Source organism: Equus caballus, chromosome 8 (genome assembly GCF_041296265.1).
Source record: "Equus caballus isolate H_3958 breed thoroughbred chromosome 8, TB-T2T, whole genome shotgun sequence".
NCBI classification, from domain to species: domain Eukaryota; kingdom Metazoa; phylum Chordata; class Mammalia; order Perissodactyla; family Equidae; genus Equus; species Equus caballus.
Genome location: NC_091691.1, coordinates 53,977,245 through 53,996,657, shown reverse-complemented (window position 1 = coordinate 53,996,657; position 19,413 = coordinate 53,977,245). Strand labels below are relative to the sequence as shown.

Sequence of the window (19,413 nt, the reverse complement as noted above, 5' to 3'; positions counted from 1 at the left end):
CTCATTCAGATTAAGTTTTACTTCTTTTCAAATTAATTTAATTCATTCATGTATTCATTAATCTGAGAAACAGTTATGCACCTGTTCCATGTTTGATAACACATAAGGGGGCAGGTAATACAGATGTGCCTTACATTCTAGGAGATGCTTCCTGGAGGCAGCAGCCCCAGCTTTCAGTGCCCTGTGCTGCTCCTCGGGCCATGGGACTGCCTGTGCTCTCCAATACTGCCTTTAAGGACCCCAGGGCCACAACCTCCATTCTAAATGGCACATTGTCAACATGAACTATATTCCTGGTGGTTATTCTCCTCCCAAGAATAACAATGGGGGAGGCACACAGTTCCCCCATCTCACCCCCTCTTTCAAATGACCAGTCCCATTATCCAGTATTTATAGCCTGTTTTACCCTGTTGGCTAACACTGTTAATACTGAGAAGTTAACTTTTTGTGCTTGTTGTTGGAATTAAAAAAAGTAAACTCATCAGTAGCAATCATAAGCACTAAGAGAGTCCTCTGCTTCTGTTTTTTTTTTTTAAATCATGTCTTCTTACCTTTCCCTGATTGAAATTGGAATTCCTCCCAGATAATATGTGCTGAAATCAAATATTTCACCATTAATTTTAATGTCTTCACGAGCCACGCTTATCCTCATAAGTTTTTGGGCTTTTCCAATTCTGATCTGAATCTGAGATAAATGAGAGCTGAATCAGCAAGCAAAGGGAAACAAAAAAATCCTATTCACAGCGGTTCAGAGCTATTACGATCTGACTTCCTTCAGATTCAGTTATATAAACGGTAGGAAGACTCTGAGCAGTAGCACTTTTGGATAACATATAATATTAAAACATTTTAATAGAAATGTTTATATTCAAAATTAATCATGTTTTACATATGTTATTTATATGTTGTATATTTCACGTCCAGATGTTCAAATTTTAAAAGGATGTGTCCCTCAGTTAATAACTGTAAGTTCATTTGATAAGAGAAAAGTGTTTTGGGCGCTGACTTAATTTTAAAGGACTAAGAACATTTAGCAATCCAAGTAAACAGACTCAAAGGATGTACCGAGTGATCTTTCCCGTCGTTTATGATGACTCTAATTCCTTTTTCTTCCGGTGATTCTGAATTCAGCTTGTATCGCACTAGGAGACTGCCATCTTCTATATCTAGAGATATGAAGTGATCCTGGAGCACGGAAACAATGTAGATTACTAGAAGACCCGACTGAAGAAGAGCTAGAGTCTGGAACTCAAGTCACTCTCAAGTCACAGACTGCTCTCAGCTTCAGCTGCCTCCTTTGTTAAAAGGACAACAGAACTGTAATACCCAACTCCTGGGATGGGTGTGATGGTTAAATACGCTAAGTCATGTTAAACATAATGCACAGTGGTTGGCACACAGGAAGGACACAATAAATGCTAGCTAGTATCATGATTTTGTTTCATACCATCCATAACCAGCATGCAAAAATGGAAACCGAAAAGATACAGATCATTAATATCATCTGAAAATATGACTGCGACCTTTTGGACAGAGGTACAATCTTACTTAAACCCCAGACATTTCCCACCATCTGTTTTCTGACTTATTCCTGGGTCTCGGCCTCATCTGCCGGCTCATCCCCCTTGACCTTCCTTTAAGTGCGGAGGGCCCCTCGGAGGTCCCACAAAGGACCTCTTCTTCCTACCACTCTCTTTGCCTCGCAATCACAGTCACTCTGTGGCTTTGGTTCAGGTATGAGCCCAGGAAGCCCCAATGTGTTTCTATAGCCTAGATCTGTCTTTTCAGGGCCAGGTCTACCTTATTTTCATTGCTTGCAGGACTCACAGATACCTCAAATTCAGGATACCTCAAACAGAACCTAGGATCGACATGCCTCCCACCTGCCCAGCCAGTCTCAGCCCTTCACACTGTTTTCTCCTCTTTCTCTCTCACCACTAATCACCGTGCTGAGGCAGCCACAAACCTAACTAGGAGTCATTCTTGATCCTTCCCTCTCTCTCCCAACCAACCAAATCTTGTCAATTCCACCATTTCTTAACTCCCTCTCCATTTCATGCCACCTAGTCTCAGCCACAACTTCTTCAGCAGGACTGCGTGGCAATAGTCGCTGTCTTCCCCATGTCCACTCTCTCCCCTCTCGAATCCTGCAGCCTGAGCAGTCTTTTGAAAATGCTAGTGTGAGCATATTACTCTTCTTTGCTCTTAGGATAAAGCTCTAATTCCCTAGCAGATGCTGTGAGGTCCTGACCACACCTGCAGCTTTGTTTCTCGATGCTGCTCCCTCTGGCTCTCTGTGCCCCAGGCACATGGGCCACCATTGTGTCCCTAAGTGCTCCCTGCCTTCCCTCCTCCCTCCCCTGGGCCTTCTTCATGCCTCCCTTGTGTCCCGCCACCCCCCCCCGCCCTTGCCATGGATCATCCTCTGCCCTCTCTCCTTCAATGCTGTCTTCTACTTGTCCTCAAGGTCTCAGATTAGGCATCCTTTGCTCAAGAAACTCTCTTCTGCTATGCATCCTCATTCCACCGCAAATTTTTCCTCTCCATCACTCATTGCCATTGTGATGAATTAATGAACCAATTAATGAGCATAACTTTGTTTAATATGTCTTCTCTTCTAGAATACCAGGTCCTTGAGCGCAGGAGCCTTGTCTATCTTGGTTGTTACTGCATCCCCATCATGGTGTAAGGCACATTTCCCTAGTGGAAAGATAAGCTGAGGAATTTCTCATGTAGGGCCTGAAGCTTTGCTCTTATACCATCATTCTCTAGTGACAAGAAGCCCTCTCTTTGAAGACTACTGCCAGAGTCCTTTTCTAAAAGGAAAATCAGTCCTTATTTGCATCCTAAACCTTGCCCTTGGGAGCCAGTTAGGTTCTTTTTACTATAAACAACAGAAAAACTTCGACTCACTGAGGGCAGTGAGCCTTCCAAATTAACAACAGCACATTAGGTCATTTTCTCTTATCTGGTTATTGATGGCATTTTGTAAGTTTTCTTTTAATCTAAGTAGTATTTCTGGTCCTTAGACTCCAAGACCTTCAAAATGTATACAAAGAAGACCTTGTTTTGGAAAACAACTGCCTTGCCCTGAAGATGCAGTGTGACTCCTCAGCTCTATGCATTTTCAGGCAGGTTGGGACCTTCCCAAACATCAGAACTGATTCAGCCCTGGAATCACCTGGAGGGTCCAGACCAATGCCAGAGAGGTGAGCTGGACCAGGTCTGTGTCCCCACCCTGCAGGTAGAAGGGTCTGGTGAAATCCCAAGCTCCTCATCAATCCCATGTTCTCAGACAGAGATGTCATTTCTCCAGAAATGTTTCCTGTGGAGCCACTACAGAAGGGACTTTTCTCATGGGCAGTCAACTCCAGGCCCGTCTACTGGCAGATGGCACTGATGATCACTTGCAGACTGTCACTTTGGATTTTTCTAAACCAGTAGACTTAAGAATGGCCTCTAGGAACCTCAGCTGCTTGAAAACAGAGAAGCTTCCATTTGGGAAGTCAAGGGTCAGTTGATAAAGAGGCAATCTGGCCCAGCCTGGCAAGAGTGGGACCAAGATGCAAACAGCAGGAATTCAAAGTCTAGCTCTCAGGGATCCCAGGAAATCTTCACATGTTTTTAGGCAGAATAAGATTATTAGGCAAAGAGTAGTTTTCAATGAATAACACTGACAGTGAGAATAGAATGGGAAAAGGGGAGATTTCTCCCACATTTTGGTGGCATGTTCTCAAAGTCCTGATTACACAGGAATTCCTGAGTCCACAGCCAAAGACAGCAGAACTGGGCCAAGAGAAAGGATGTAGGTAACATTCACACATTGTTTTTCAGATCTAGTTGGTTGCTTATACTAACCTAGTTACCTCAAAATTGCTCAATTGAATAGACATATTTGGTAGTATTTGGATGTTTGTTATACATTACCTGGTTTTCTGCAAAGAACAGCAAACCTCTATCCACAGTGGTCTGAATTGTCTGTACAAAGATTGGTAAAGGAGCATTTGGTTGAGTTGGAATTCGAGCATAGCCTGTACCTTCAAAATAATTTTTGTCTGACTCTTCCTTTCTCCTGTCAACATCAATTATTATAAGTTAGAACACAGCAGCAAAGGACCATCACGCGAGTGTGCTTATTAATATGAGACGCTGCTATCTGAAAAAGAGAGCAAAGTATATGCAGTCTAGCTGTCATGATTTTGTTAAAGAAGAGGAAACACCTTTAAAATGTTAAAACAGCTAGCTATTTCTCCTTGTACTCTGTGATAATCAAACCCTAGCTCAAAAAAGAGAAGAGTCAAGAGTTCTTTCTGGAAATATCTACTTAGGAAGATATGACCTATCAGCTGAAGGTTTTGAAACATAAGAAATTGTTAACTTGAAATATAATTTTATTCTGAGCAATAAATAGTCTGTCCTATATAAGAACATTCTAAATCCTTTCAACTATAGGGAAGGTCGGGAGCTCAAGGCAGCAATTTTCAAATAGGTCCAGGTGTCAGAGTACCCAGAAAGTCTTGGTGTACTCTGCGGACCACTATTTCTTTTTTTTTTTAAAACTTACAGTAAATTTTATATAATTTTGTGCCTAAATCAGGTACCATCTAATACTGAATATTTTGTGGTAGGAGGCACAAAAAATTTAAGAAAGACTTGTTTTTGTAAAAATTGAGAAAACTCTATTTATCAATCTGACATTTTATATAAATGAGGAAAAGACTGCCATTATTAGATTTTAGAGGTGGACTAGCAGTGTTGCATGCAAGCATAATCTAGGAACTACTGGCCCAAAGCTACCAGTGACATCAACAGCATCTCACTAGCCCATGCCTTTATTATATGTAATATAACTGCAAGTTACCAACATCACAGCTACAGAGACACTAGTTTCTGGTTTTATTACCTTCTGCAAGGCTCCACCTCAGTTGTGTTGAGATTGAAGGTCTTTTTGAAGTTGTACAAGCTCAGAACATTTTCATTGAGGTCATCTAATTCAATACAACCTTTGTACGGAGGGAATCTCAGTCTACTAGGAAGCTGAAAAAACAAAAACCTTCCAGTAAGTGAATGAAGGACAATAATCAGGTTGACCAAGAAACAGTACAGTTGTATCACCTTGAACTGTCAATAAAGCACGGGGGTTAAGAATGTGGACCCTGGAGCCAGATGCCCTTGCTTTGCTATTTCCTAGTTGTATGATCTCGGGTAAGTTATTCAACCTCTCTGTGTCAGTTTCCTCATCTGTGAAATGGGGATGATAATGATGCTTATTTAAATTAACGTACTTAAGCTGAGATCATTACACATAGGAAGTACTCAGTTAGACTTAGCTATTGTCACTGGATATGCTTTAAAAATATATAGTTAAAACCATTTTATATACAATTGATAATTAAAATAGAGATGTGAGGTCATTATACCAAATAAAAATTTAAATATTTTCACTCAGTGAAATAATATTTACACTTACTCTAAAATCAGGTGGGTAACCTCCAACATAAAATACAGCATTTTCAGGATCCAAATTGAGAAGTGTGTTGCTGTTTCCACTATCCATGTCATGGGGTTGAGTTGCTTCTGGTTTACTGGATGTGGCTTTTTTGGTGTAATTAAGCCTTGCAAACTGATAAATTCTGTTTAAAAGTAAATTAGATAATAAAGTTATATGAAAAACGTATGCAAAAGTGGAAGAAATCAAAGTCAAGGTACTAAAAATGGGGTTTACCAACACATACAACGGAAGTTTGGTGAGTGTAGGTCAGATTAACACAAAGCAGTAGTCTATCAGACTTGTACCTCTGAAATTTCACCCGGTCCATAACTGATTCTTGAGTTTCACTCTCGGTCAAGATCTGGTCCACTTGGAGTTCAGCCTCACGCTCTCCCAGGTTGTAGACACATGTGAGCTGGCCATCTACAACTGCCATGCCGATGTAGTCCCTGGAGGCCTGGAGACACAAAGGCCACCTCAGAGCACTCTGCACACTATATTCTCTCAACTTCCCATCCCAAGTGAGTGCATTTCAAATACTAATGGGTCTTATTCAATAAGCCTTCTGCAGGCAGAATAAATGAGGTGCCTCCTTGCATAGCATAATACAGACAGAACACTTAATTAATAATGGCTGAGCTGTTTTTGCTCATGGTAAAGTACACTCATTTATTCACTTGCCCATTCACTTAATATTTGCCAAGCAGCTGCCATAAAGATGAACCAGATATGGACTCAGGTCTCCATTAGGTTTTAGTCTGGTAGGGGAGATAAGCATTTTTGTCCTCCTCATACCATATAACATTCTCTTAACATTTTGTGTCTGCCTCTGTTATAATACCCAGCACCCTATATCCTCACTGTCAGCTATGTATGTGTCTCTCTTCCATGTTAGAATGTGAGCAACTTGAGATCAAAACAAATGTTTTAGAAGTGTGGTAAAATACACAGAAAATTTACCATTTTAGTAATTTTTAAGTATACAACAAGTACATTCAAGAAATAAATTTTGTTTATCATAAATATAGGGTGTAGCACCTAGTAGGTATACGGTATATGTTTGTTGAAGGAACAATGTAATGTGCATTTTTGTCATAGCACAAAGCAAAAAGTCATGTCATAAAAAAGCTACAAATAAAGTACCAACACCTTGAAGCATGAGTGATTAATGATAGTATTGATTTAGGAATGTCCACTAGTAACAACCAACCATTTCCTAATTGGCCAGAATTTTTGAGAACCGTATTTCAGACATTTCTTTTCCAACCATTGTATCCTAACCCACTCAGTGATTACCTTTTCCTCTGACATTTGTCAAAGAAATGTATTTTAAGAGAGGGATTAAAAGCTAAAACGAACCATTCAAAATGCCTGTAACAGTAGTGGTTTAAAGAATTTAGAATTATAAAGAGATGAGGCAACCAGATTTCTTATTTATTAGGCAGGAGAGGCTTCATTTCGCTCCAGTCCTCATCCACAATAGTCCCCACCCCACAGACTTGAGGAATGGTCTGCGGCTGGGTGTTCTGAGGAAGAGGACACAGTCACAATTCTGTGAGGAAAAACTACTGTTGACTTCCATGAAGCCTTGAGATTGCTGCCCTGGTTGTGTGGGGAGAGGTATTGATCTTTAACCCCAGGTGTGTTTGTGCTCACGTGTACACACACGTGTGCCCACATGCTGGGCCCACAGGGCAAGGCTTCCAGATCTGCCAGCACCCAACAATCTGTGATTGACAAGAGGCCCCCTGTGGTGCCATCAGAGGTGGTGGAGTTTGTTGATGTGTTGGTGGGCTTTCCTCCTGCTGTGCCAATGACAGTGACACAGTTGTGTCACGTCTCAAAACCATATTCTGTTTTAAAAACAAGAAAAATCTCAAAAAAATACTTACATCTTTCTTCCCGAGGTACATTACAAACATATTATTAGTTCCCCCATTTTCTCTTGAGTCAGGTCGTTGAAGAAACAAAGAAAGAGATGTGTATCCTTTCAAATCTTCCAGGTCATTTGGCAGCCGGACTTCAACGCCAGATTTACCATTGAACCTCATGGGGACAGCAACCTGTGAGGGATAAGATTGACTGTGTTAACCACGCTACAATGAGGAAAGCAGGTGTCATCAAGTGGTAGCTTGTGACCTGTAGCTACTCCTTTCAACTCTCTATCAGCCTTTCCCAAGCTGTTACGATAAGGAATAAAGGACTGTGAGTGTCTCCTAGACCTGGATTATAAACTCATGAAACTGCTTTAGGAGCTGGGTAATAAAGCTTTCATGTTCTTTCTGTTTATCAGCCAGGGGTCTTTGAGAAGTGCACTTAATTCTCTGTGCCAGAAATAATAATCATTATTAGAATAATAATTCCAACCCTAGAAGGTTTTTGTGCAGATGAGTTAATATGGACGGAAGCAGTTAGCATGATGGCTGGCATACAGCAGATATATAATACAGCAGTCCCCCCTTGTCTGTGGGGGATACGTTCCAAGACCCCCAGTGGATGCCTGAAACCATAGATAGTACCTAACTCTGTATATACTATGTATTTTCCTATACGTACATACCTGTGGTAAAGTTCAATTTATAAATTAGGCACTGTAAGAGATTAACAACAATAACTAGTAATAAAATAGAGCAATTATAACAATATACCATAATAAAACCTATGTGAATGTGGTCTCTCTCTCTCAAAATATCTTATTGTACCATGCTCACCCTTCTTCTTGTGAAGATGTGAGATGATATGATGCTCACACGAGGAGATGGAGTGAGGGGAATGACGTGGCATTGAGACGGAGTGTTAGGCTAATACAGACCTACCAATGACACATGAGAAGGAGGATCACCTGCTTCCGGACTGTGGGTGACCATGGGTAACTGAAACCACGGATAACGGGGGACAACTGTACATGAAAAGTATTTTTTTAAAGGAACTTCCTAGGAACCACTAACATTCTACATGTTATGGTTGCATTTATTACAAGCATTCAGTACTAAAAATGAGTGCATCAAGGCTCTTGAAAATGATGCTTCTTAAAATCTGTGATGGACAATTTTTTTTCTCTAATCTGCCGTGGACCAAATCTTTTGTAAAATATATTAAAAATTAAATTACTAGGAGAATGAAATAAAGAAGGTATGCAAAGTACATGCCCACTGATCCCTTGCTTGGATGTTAAGGCGATTCAAACTATTAAAAGTTTTTAAACATTTACTCTCAATTTTATACGTATATATAATGGACCAGTAACAAAAGTTCTCTGACTAGAGCTGGACTGTGGACCAGCCTGGGTAGCTCTGCATTAAAACACAGACAATAAATATTCTCTAGCAATCTGAAGAATAACACTCCTGGAATGATACTTACACCCACTCTACACATGATCCATCAAGTATTTTAATATTTCTGGAGGACCTTGTATATGGAAGGCATCACCTTTGGGGGCTGAGCGATGCCTGAGGTATAATCCCTCTAGGTGCTCATAACTGAGCTCCCTTGCCTGGACTTAACAAGCTCATTTTATGCCTCTCTCTCCTGGCTTCTGCCCTCCAGTCTACCCAACCACATCCTGAGTCTTTCCTGGCACGCTCTTCTGTCACCTGGGAAACTCCTACGCATTCTTTTTAATTTAGAAAATATTTCATAAATCCAAAAAACGGATGGAGAATATACCTGTATATGTATCAACTTCTTAATTAAGTAATTAAACATTACTGATATAACTGAAGCCCCTTGCCAATGCCAGCTTGTCTCGGTTCCCCTCTCTCCCTTCTCAGGGGTCACCACTATCCTGGATTTGGATTCCCAGACATAGTGCCATGCATGTTTTAATATTTTTACTAAACACGAATTTATCTATAACCAGTAACTAGTCTTACTTTTCACGTTTTAAATATTTTTATACAAATGGTATCTATTTGCACACATCCTTCTATGACTTGCTTTCTTCGCCTCACTCCGTTTTCAGATTTATCCATGTGGATAAACGTAGTCCCAGCTCACTCACGTTTACTGTCGTATGGTCTTTCATCGTGTAAATTTATCATAATTTTATCCATTGCCTGCTGATGGACATTTGGCTTTCTTCCAACTATTTTTTGTGACTATCAGCTGTGTTGCATTGAACGTTCTTACGCATGTCCTGTAGTGCTCTTCTGAGCCTCTCCAGGTAGAAATGGGTGTTTCCAAGACCTGCATAACGCATCTTTCTCCAGCTTCTCAGCCGCATGCAGCAGCTAGTGAGCAAGCCGAGCCCAGGTCTATGGCTTACTAATCTCTGTGTCCTCAGCACCCAGGAAAGTGCCACACAAGCCAGGTGCTCACAGGTGCTTGCTTACTGTTTTTTATTTTATTACTTTCCACTGACAAGGTACTGTTATCCAGGAACTGTTTTACATTAGCTCATTTAATCCTAACAATCTCATGAGGTCCATACTGTTATTTACCCTGTTCTACAGACAAAGAAACAGACACAGAGAGGTGAAGAGGCTGGTCCAAGGTCTCACAGCGCCTAGGTGACAGTGCTAGGATCGAAACCAAGGCAGTCTGGCTTGGTTAACCGGCTCTTAACCGCTGTGCCATCCTACACTTCAAATTCTGTTGGATAAATTAGTGAATAAACATAGAAGGGAAAAAGCTAGAAACTTTGCTTTTTATAAAGTGTGTATGGGTGTGAAAAGGGCAGTGTCATCCAAACTGTGCCTTATGTTCTTTGTTTTCCTGTTAAAGCTTTTATGCTGGGAGTATTTCTCTTTCCTAGAAGAAAGGGCAGACTTTGAGGCTCAAAAGAAGTAATATCAAGACTAGAAATCAACCCCAGTGCATCTAGGGCAGTGATATTTGGACTTAGCTTTCCAACCCTTTATTTCCAAATATCTCACAGAGGGGTGGCTGAAAAATGCAAGATATTTCATTAGTATTATTTTAGGGCAAAAAAATTGTGAGAGAGAAGTGTCAGGAATTCAAGTTAACAATCTCAGGATAAAATGGGAAAGGCTGGTGAATCAGTGTTCTGCCAATGGAAAATTGCTGTAATGCCATGTTCCGAATATTGCCCATGCTGGTAGGAACCATTCCTCCATCCTCAATAAAGGTGGATTCTACAACTTTCACATTACAATAAGAAAGTAGGTCCTGTGCCGTATCATATCAGCACATTCTGATTATGGAACCCTTAACTTGAACTTGCAAAAATGCTTTAGCAACTGGAGCCTGGAAGAGAACCCTTCTTCCTGCCTGAATAAACTCAGTGGAAAGGAAGCTGCTTCAGGTCTCTGACATACCAGAACATTCAGGGGATGAAGGTGATGCACACTTTTGAAGGATGACAAACTTTCATATTTCAAGCAACCAAAGAATTAGGGCAAGAAAGACAACCAATTCTTGAGTAAATAAAGAAGCCTTTCCCTTCTTGATGAATGTGGTAACATATCAAAGAATGAGCCTTGGTGCCTGGCAATGGGGGGACACACCCACCTTGTTTGCAGCATCTCGGGCCTGCTGAATTAGCTCTCGTATGCGGTCCACGTTGTCAGAGATGTTGCCCAGTGGCAACAGCTGTTGGTTGATACTTTCAATCTTGCTCAAAAGATCAGGTAGTTTGTTGGTTAATTTCTTCACTGTTGGTGAGATGACAAAACAGAAATTTATAATTGTTAGTTGAGAAAAGGTTAAATATAGTTGTTCTAATTGATAGTACTTGTCAAGTGGTATGTTCGAGGCCCAAAGGTTGGACAGAATGAGTCAGAATCAGGTAATATGTTTTCTAAATGGGCCACAAATTTTATTCTGCAATCTAGATATCAAATCATCTTTCTTGTCCACTATAGAAAAAAATACATCTGTTTTTTGATCCTTAACATCAATCATATTTCAGTACCTCATGATTCGGGGACCTATACCCCTATTCTATAAAAGGGAAAATCAACAGCAATGTTAACACATTAAAAAAAAATCCTACCTGGTCCTTCTCTTTGAATATGTGATCCCTCATACTCTTTGAATATATTATTTGAAGCTGTTTTTTAATGTTTTAATTTCTAAGATCAGACTATCAGGGAACAAGTTAAATTGATCCAAGCATGTAACAATGGAGGAAACAGCTAATATGTCCTAGCCAAAGAACGCCCGATACCTGAGTTATCTGCATCCCCGAGAGCCTTGTTGAAGTCTTCACTCTGAGTGCTCCCATAGGTATCCTTAATTCTTTCCACATCTGTCTGAATGGGGGTGAGCCCATCTAGAACCTCATTAGTGATGTCATTGGCATTTCTGACTATGCTCTTTGCACTATTGATCATACCATCGATGTCACCTAATGCACACATAAATAGAGAGGTGTAAGTATCTTAAATGTATGACAAAAGAAGCCACGTACAATAAGTTAGGGTGATGCTGACCTCTCTGTATCCCACGAAGATCATCGCGGATGGTAGTAATATTGGTGTCTATCAGCCCTTTCTGAACTGTCATAATTTTCAGAGTTTGCTGTAGGTTGTTGAGAGCTGGACTGATTTCTAAAATAAAAGAAAGCATCAAGAGGCAATTACCCTGTGGATTTTGATCCTCCATTGGTATTGGTGGCCCCTGAAGTAGCCAGGGTCTGGAAAGCACTGAGCAGGCCTACATCTTAGGGGTCATCCCAGAGATGTCCACTACATGTGTCTAGACCCACAGCTCCAGGGTCCTCCGGTTACAGAGGCCAGGAGCATATTAGAATCTATGGTACAAGGCTCCTTAGAAATGCACATGAAAAAAAGGAGAGGCTTAAAACTTAGGGAGGGCTTAACTTCTACTCTGCTCACGGCAAAAGTCTCTGCTTAGTGAGGGAATGTATCTACCTGGTTCACTGCTGTGTCCTAGTGCATGGTGCCGGGACTGGCACTAGTCAGGGCTCAATATTAGTACATATTTATTGAATGAATGAATGAACAAATGAGTAATGCAGAAAGGATGCCTCTTCAGTCAGAGTGTAAGAAAGGCGAGTTGCTGAGAGAGTGTCATCCAAGCAAACACCCACAGAGTAGGCATTGCTGGTTTCTGCTCATCGCCAAACTGATGGTTTAAGGAAATTCAGTGAAAGGAACGGAGGTTACAGACACTCCTAGCTGATAATATTGCCACTTTGGGGGTCACGGAAAATGACCAACGAGTGCTTTAAGACCATACTGATGATATATGGCTTAAATTATTATTCTAAGACTGGTGTAAATAACAACATAGACAAATGCTGTGTGATCTTTCTTAGATGTGGAATCTAAAAAACTAAAGAAAACAACAAAAAAACCCCAAGCTCATAGATACAGAGAACAGATTGGTGGTTGTCAGAGGCAGAGGGTGGAGGCTGGGAAAAACAGGTGAAGGGGGTCAAAAGGTAAAACAAACAAAAAAATAAAGCTGGTAGAAAACAAAAGATAAAAAGTAACAATGTAGTTAGCATCCTAATCCTATTTAAAACACTGATCCTCATCTCTTAGCTCAAATGTTGTAAAGAGAGCAGACGTCACACCAGGAAATTTTAATTCTTGAAATTTGCTAGGCAAATGATTGTACATTAATATAATATTTTGTATTTTATTTTTCACATATTTAATTTTTAAAAATGAAAATAGATAAGTAAATTTATTTTCTGGTAAAGGCATCTAATTGGTCTGAAAGGACTAAGAAACTGAGTGAGGGCTGAATGACCATAAGAGACCAGAGAAAATCAAGAGACAGCATTTCTAGAACACTGGAATTTGGTGAGATTGAGATGGTTCAATTCTTTTCTAAAAAAAATTAAATAAAGTAAGTGGAAAATTTTCAAAGATAAAATTATGATTAAAAAATTCTCATGCTTCACAGTGGCAGTGATTTTGGTAATTTTAATTGCTAAGATTTTAGAACTTAAGAAATTTTGAAGCAATTGCTCTAATGACCTGAAACTAATTATCTTGGCCTTAAATAAGAAACCAGCAGTCCACATACCTCTGTGCTAACTGGGTTCCCAAGGCCATGGTCACACATGGGTTAAATTAAAGATCCCCCCAAAGGCCAGGCCAAAACAGGCAAAACACCCTCAAGATTTATTTATATTTATGAGGTTCTAGTTAATTTAATATATGTTAGAACGTTGGGTAGAAACATCAAATCCATAAAAGAAACCAAGGATTTACAAAGCATCGTCTGCATGGACAGTGGGATTCGAGAAGAGCATTTGCTCCCAGGGCTGCTTTTCCAGGTCTCACAGGTCATTTTCAAGACCTTGACTATCCCAGCCACCCTTCCCCCCCATACCTTGCTGTAGCTTCTTCTGCGTTATCTTGGCTTCATTTAACAATTTTTCACTGTTGGAACTCAGGGTTTTAGCTTTTCTTGGAAGATTTTCCTTTATCACTGTCTGAAAGCAAAGTGTTTATCAGCCTTAAGCACATGGGATACCTTAGGAAATATGGAGTAAGATTCATCATCCTACCTAAAGGCCTTATCTTCAGTCTTTAAAGGATAAGGTTCAAAGGTGAAGAGAGAAGGTTTAAAAAGACTGCTCCTTAAAAGATCCAGTTAGGGCCCTAGGTAGACATCTGCGGCTTGGGGAGGTGGACCATCTCTGGTGACATCCTGACACATTATGTTTTCTCCCTGTCACTTGTACAATATCTTCTGCAATAACTGAAGACAGAACTGAGTTGCCTTCAGGTTTTTACTCTTTGAGAGAGAAAAGTCTTCAACCTCCCAAGAAGGCCTGTCCCCTAATTCTTTGATATTTAATATTTCGTCCTTTATTTTTAGATAGAGGAATATTATACAGTACATGTGAGATCCTATAGAACTCCACAGACATGCCTGTGTGTAACACAGATGACAGGAACTAAGTGGTTATCAAATTGTGTACAAAAACCTCTCTCCTCTTTGGTAAATGTTGATACTTAAATCACAGCTTAAAAGCAGACCTGGTAAGAAGCAGGATAAAATATTTATCATGGTTCAAAACTGATAGTGTAATTTCTATCTGGTTTCACAAATAGTTTTAAAAACTACACTATATACATCAAACAGTCAAGTAAACACAGAAATGACCCATATCTAGAGCAAGTTCAAGTCTATTCTATCTAACAAGTTCTGATTTAAAATAACGCTTTTATAAATTCCTCAGTGCACATGCAAAGAAAATAGGAAAACGAGTCCTCTCCAGAGTGCATCTAGAGAAGGTGCCAGTTCAGATGCCCACCTGGTGGGCAGACTCGGAGGCACTGGTGGCCTTGTCGGCTGCATCCTCAGCCGCTTTGATGGCGTTGAGGATGTTCTCGTAGGCGGTGGCAGCGTCCACAGCACAGCGCACCAGCTCATCCCCACTGGTGTTCCTCTTGATCCTGGAAGACAGTGCAGGTGAAGTGCTCCGCAGCCCTCCCCTGCCCGCAGCTAAGAACGCCCCAGCCTTCCCAGTGCATTTGGCAAATAGAGACCTGAGGTGGTGGGCTCCATAGCTCTGCCCCAAGGACTCAGCTGAGAACTCCCTGTTAGAGGTAGGGTTTGGACCTGGCCCTGGGTCCCACCCTCCACCCTGTTCTGGAGATCCAGCTTGCCGGGGTTGGGGGGGAGGGGGTGGCTTTCACACTAGGCTCCAACAGCAGAAGTCTCCGGGACACTCACTCCTCCAGCTGCTTTGCCAGCTCTTGCAAAGACTGCGCGTGCTTTTCTGCAGCCACCACCAGGGAGGTTTTGCTGCTGGATTTGGAAAGTTCTTTCACTTTGTCCCTTAGTTCATGTTTTGCTTCATTTAAACTGGCAGCTAATTTTTCATATTCCTATTTTTTCCAAGTAAACAGAGACAATGTCAATTTAAACAAAGAATGCATAGGCCATTTACTTGAACTCTGTCATAATTGACATGTTTCTAGGAGGCAACAGGAAGAAATTGTTTTCTAAGCCCACTGACCACACTAATTAATACTTGGTTACTTCAAAGAGTGGCCGTGATAATATTCTCCCTAGTTTTACCACCATTTCAAACATTTTCCTTATGGCGGGTTCCCCTTTTGATAAATTTTGTAAGTGTAGACTGTTATCATTAGTGTAAAGTTGTGCTAAACCAAAACACTTTTTTCTGATTTTAAAATAGTGATCCTAATAGACATTTTCAAAATGACCACTGGGCTGCTAAGAAACGTTGCCAATCTTTTATCAGTCCTAAATGTCTTCTGCTAATAAAGGTACGCTTGATGTTTTAAAAAGAGCATCACAATACTTTTATGGTTACCACAAAAGTAACATTTGCTCATTGCAGGCAAATTACATAATACAGATAGATATAGAGAAGACATCATTCACCCTCCCCCTACCAAGAGAGAACCACTGTTAACATTTTAGTGTATTTCCTTCCATCCAAAAGACATATATGGGAGAAAAAAATAGGTTAGCCTATCTCACAGTTTCTTTGCAATATAATGTAAAAGTTTTTCCATTGTTTAGAGAATAAGTTTCATCTCTACCTCCTGGCTTTTCCTCATCAGCTGCAGCACAGCACTGGTTTGCAGTAAGGAGGCATCTGCAGTGGCTAGATACTTGTTGAAGTCACTCTGTAGGGAATTCATTTCTTTAACTTGTCTCTGGATAGAGTAAAAGAACATCTGCCTAAGCTATATGATATTTCGTGAGAAGGCACAGACATGTTTATTGGACAACAGCATACAAGTAATTTCAGAGTCAGAATGCTTTCTTGAACTTAAAAGATCACCTAGGCAACTACAAAATCATGAGAAATCAGTTGTCTTTGTAGAGTGGGGGTGTTGTCATAGTTTCCGCAAACTACATGCCAATGAAACAATCGTTATCACTGTTGAAGAAGGTTTCTACACTGGGGTCAACTCGGCCAATGAGGTGGATGTATAATTAAGGTCCGCTACGTGGATCAAAACAACGGATCTGAGCTAAATAAACCAGCACTGACCACTGGTACACTCTACGTGCCCGTCCCAGTGAGGATGTGGGAGCATGTCAGCATGAAGCCATGCAGGATCTGCGAATGCCAAGCTGGGAGGCTGCTGAAGTTCAGAAACTGAGAATACTGGACCTGGCCCCTTCCCTTGGCACAATCAGTGTCTTCCAACAGAGGTGCTTCTATCAAACAGGTTTTGGAAGTTAAGCATATTGCTGTCTGCTAAGATATTGTTTATGGTCTTTTCTAAGTTCTTCTTTCTGGAGGTCAGTCCTATATTATTCCATTTTGATCTTCCTGCCATTAAATAACCCTCACACTTTTGTTGTTGTTTCAGCACACAGTGTTCACAGCTGAAATATACACGATAGAATCTTGAGCTCTAAATTCTGTTATTGCAGCTCCTGCATGAGGCCTGTACTTTAACTTTTTACCTGTAAAGCAGGTAATGGCCTAAAATGCCTTTGCTGGTGATTATGATAACGATGTTTACACATATGACACGAAGTCAGTTATTTTAAACAAATATTATGTACTTTGAATTAATTATAACAATATTAATTTGATTTCTCATCTACTTGGTAACATTATTCCTCCAGCACTCTATCAGCCAGGGGTGGGTGAAGCAATTTGCTCTGCTTTTTCTGTGGTTTAAGCCCAGACTCTTTTCTGGCTGCTGAGGAGTAAGAACGACTGATTTTGCATTTAATGTCTCATTCCTGTTTGATTAGGGTTTGATGTACAGACAGGTGCGTACAGACTAGATGTACAGACAGCCGGCTGGCCAGGCCACTTTATTAGACAAAGATCTCTGCTCCCTCATTCTTGTCGTTAATGAAACCATGCAGATTCTGACTGTAAACTCACCTTGATGGATTCCAAAGTCTTCTGGTTTTCTCGGTTGAGGCCAGCAGCCTGCTTTGCTTGGGTGGCTGCCTCTTGTAGCATGGCACGGAGGTCAGTGAGTTTGGCTTCGTATTCATTTAAAGAATCCCGTATACTCTTAACAAGTCCACTGTTCTCTACCTGGTGTTTTTCCAGCCAGCTCCTTATCCGATTCAGCACTGTAATACATCACTTTATGTTTTCCTCTTGAGAGATGAGTACAGCGAAGCTAACTTACAAAGACTACAGAAGGAGAACTAAGTTTCTACTCATTTCATGGTTTTCCTTGAACTTGCAAGGGAATGGGAAAGGAAGCTAACATTTATGCAACACCTGCTGTGTGCCTTACACACACTGCCTCACTTAACTTTCATGATAACCACAGGAAAACAGCAATAATCATTCTCATGTTTCACATAAGGAAATGGATGGCGCAAGAAATTAGGCGACAGCCCAAAGTTGCATAACGAGCCAGTCTTGGGACTTGAACTGGATCTCCAGAGTAAAAAGTACCTGCTCCTCTGACTACTAATACTGTCTGCTTGCAGCTAAAAGCCAAGACTAATATTAAATTTAAACAACACAAATGCTAAAAAAAAAACCCCTGCTACTATCTGTATATTAGCTATTGATAATCATTTTACTAGAGAATAAAGATCAGTATTTGGAAACATATGCACCAAACCAATATTTCTCCCAGTTTTGAGCTAATGAGGCATTTTCCCTAGTCAAAACCTTTAGATATTTCAGTTAATTTCTAGTACACCCATTTTTTTGTTTTTGTAATAGTAGTGCTAATGTCAATGTATGATTCAAAATCCCAGAGGTGGTGAGGTGACTGTTAAAAAAGGATGTAATGAGAAAGTTGGGTGAAGTTGAATGAAAGAAGAAGGAAAATGCAATGAAAAAGGAAAAGAGGTATCAGTAACATCTTAGGAGAAGAACTTATTATCAGTAGTATTTTTTCGCATGATGGTAAGATGCTATGTTCTACAACCTCTTGGTAACTTGGAGGGGTACCCATTTTCACCACATGATGCTCTAACAGTAATATGTGCTGAGATGATGGGACCTTCCAACTGTAACGGGGGACTCATTGTACTTTGCACACTGTGTTTCAAACCAATTAGAAAGAAGTGGATGCAAGAATGTGAGCACGTCCTTACAGAGCTGAGCGTTTTTTTTTCCATCTTCTGCGTCTTTCAGCTGCTTTCCGAAGTTGCGGGACCGCAGTTCTCTCATCATGCGGTCAGCTTCAGCCAACTCTCTGGAAAAATCACCTAACAGGACGTTGTTTCCTTCTCCATTTGTCCCAGAGAACTGCTGCTTCAAGAGAACTAGGAAACATCAAGCAGTTTATTAAACTGGGAATTCTGGACTCCAGTAGACTACTAAAAATAAGGCAGAGATTTTTATAGAGGGTTCATCTTGGTTTTTTAGTATCACTACAGGATCTTTTTCATACTGTTGAATTCTTAAAGGGAAATTCTTTCAGTGTACAACAAAGGCTGTGTAATATAAAGAACATTCAATTGGACTGATGACTCTCCTTACTGTGCACATTCCGGATGACATTTTTAATCTTTGTGTCCAGCTCTTTTGCTCTTTGGGTTGTCCGATCAACATTGTTAGGTAATGCTTGTACTTTTCTGGAATTTATTTGAACCTATGTGAATAATAAATTGATTAGCCACAAATTAAGCTGATGGGGGAAAAAACTAACAATATTTTGAAAGTAAACAAACAAAAAAGTTAATTTAATTGACCTAACACGTTACCTTTTCTTGCAAAGTCTCAAATTCATGATTTAAGTTACTCAGTTCTTTTTCCAGGCCATCCATTTTTGATCCATGATTTGAAATGGCAGAACGGTAGTTGAGCAACTGATTCTGAAAGAAAATACAAAGTTAATCTCACTTGAAAGCAGAAATTTGGAGTAAGTCCCATCAACTTGGTAAACCTGGTGATGATATGAACAGATTCATTTAGCGAGACCAATGCTGGTCCACAAAAAAAAAATATGGTTCTTTGAAATAGGCTGCATGAAGAATCTACTTTCTGATCTAAGTTGTGATATGGCTCTAAAAGAAGGTAGCAAAATTTAAAAACGTAACAAGACAAGAGATAC

General features: G+C 40.3%; 1 protein-coding gene across 5 annotated transcripts in view; it reads right to left on the bottom strand.

The window, feature by feature from the left end:
- The window catches only part of LAMA3 (laminin subunit alpha 3), a 258,555-nt gene that overhangs the window by 29,063 nt on the left and 210,079 nt on the right, over positions 1-19,413 (bottom strand). For all 5 annotated transcript variants that reach the window (XM_023647570.2, XM_070220837.1, XM_070220838.1 and 2 more), the window contains 18 exons: positions 19,064-19,174; positions 18,840-18,951; positions 18,452-18,622; positions 17,268-17,464; positions 15,955-16,071; positions 15,116-15,270; positions 14,694-14,835; positions 13,763-13,865; positions 11,887-12,003; positions 11,622-11,801; positions 10,964-11,106; positions 7,384-7,554; positions 5,797-5,948; positions 5,471-5,633; positions 4,904-5,037; positions 3,928-4,072; positions 1,066-1,185; positions 552-685 (listed from right to left, as the gene is read on the bottom strand). In XM_023647570.2, coding sequence (XP_023503338.2) covers positions 552-685; positions 1,066-1,185; positions 3,928-4,072; positions 4,904-5,037; positions 5,471-5,633; positions 5,797-5,948; positions 7,384-7,554; positions 10,964-11,106; positions 11,622-11,801; positions 11,887-12,003; positions 13,763-13,865; positions 14,694-14,835; positions 15,116-15,270; positions 15,955-16,071; positions 17,268-17,464; positions 18,452-18,622; positions 18,840-18,951; positions 19,064-19,174 — 2,567 coding nt within the window. The remainder of the gene's footprint in view (positions 1-551; positions 686-1,065; positions 1,186-3,927; positions 4,073-4,903; positions 5,038-5,470; positions 5,634-5,796; positions 5,949-7,383; positions 7,555-10,963; positions 11,107-11,621; positions 11,802-11,886; positions 12,004-13,762; positions 13,866-14,693; positions 14,836-15,115; positions 15,271-15,954; positions 16,072-17,267; positions 17,465-18,451; positions 18,623-18,839; positions 18,952-19,063; positions 19,175-19,413) is intronic.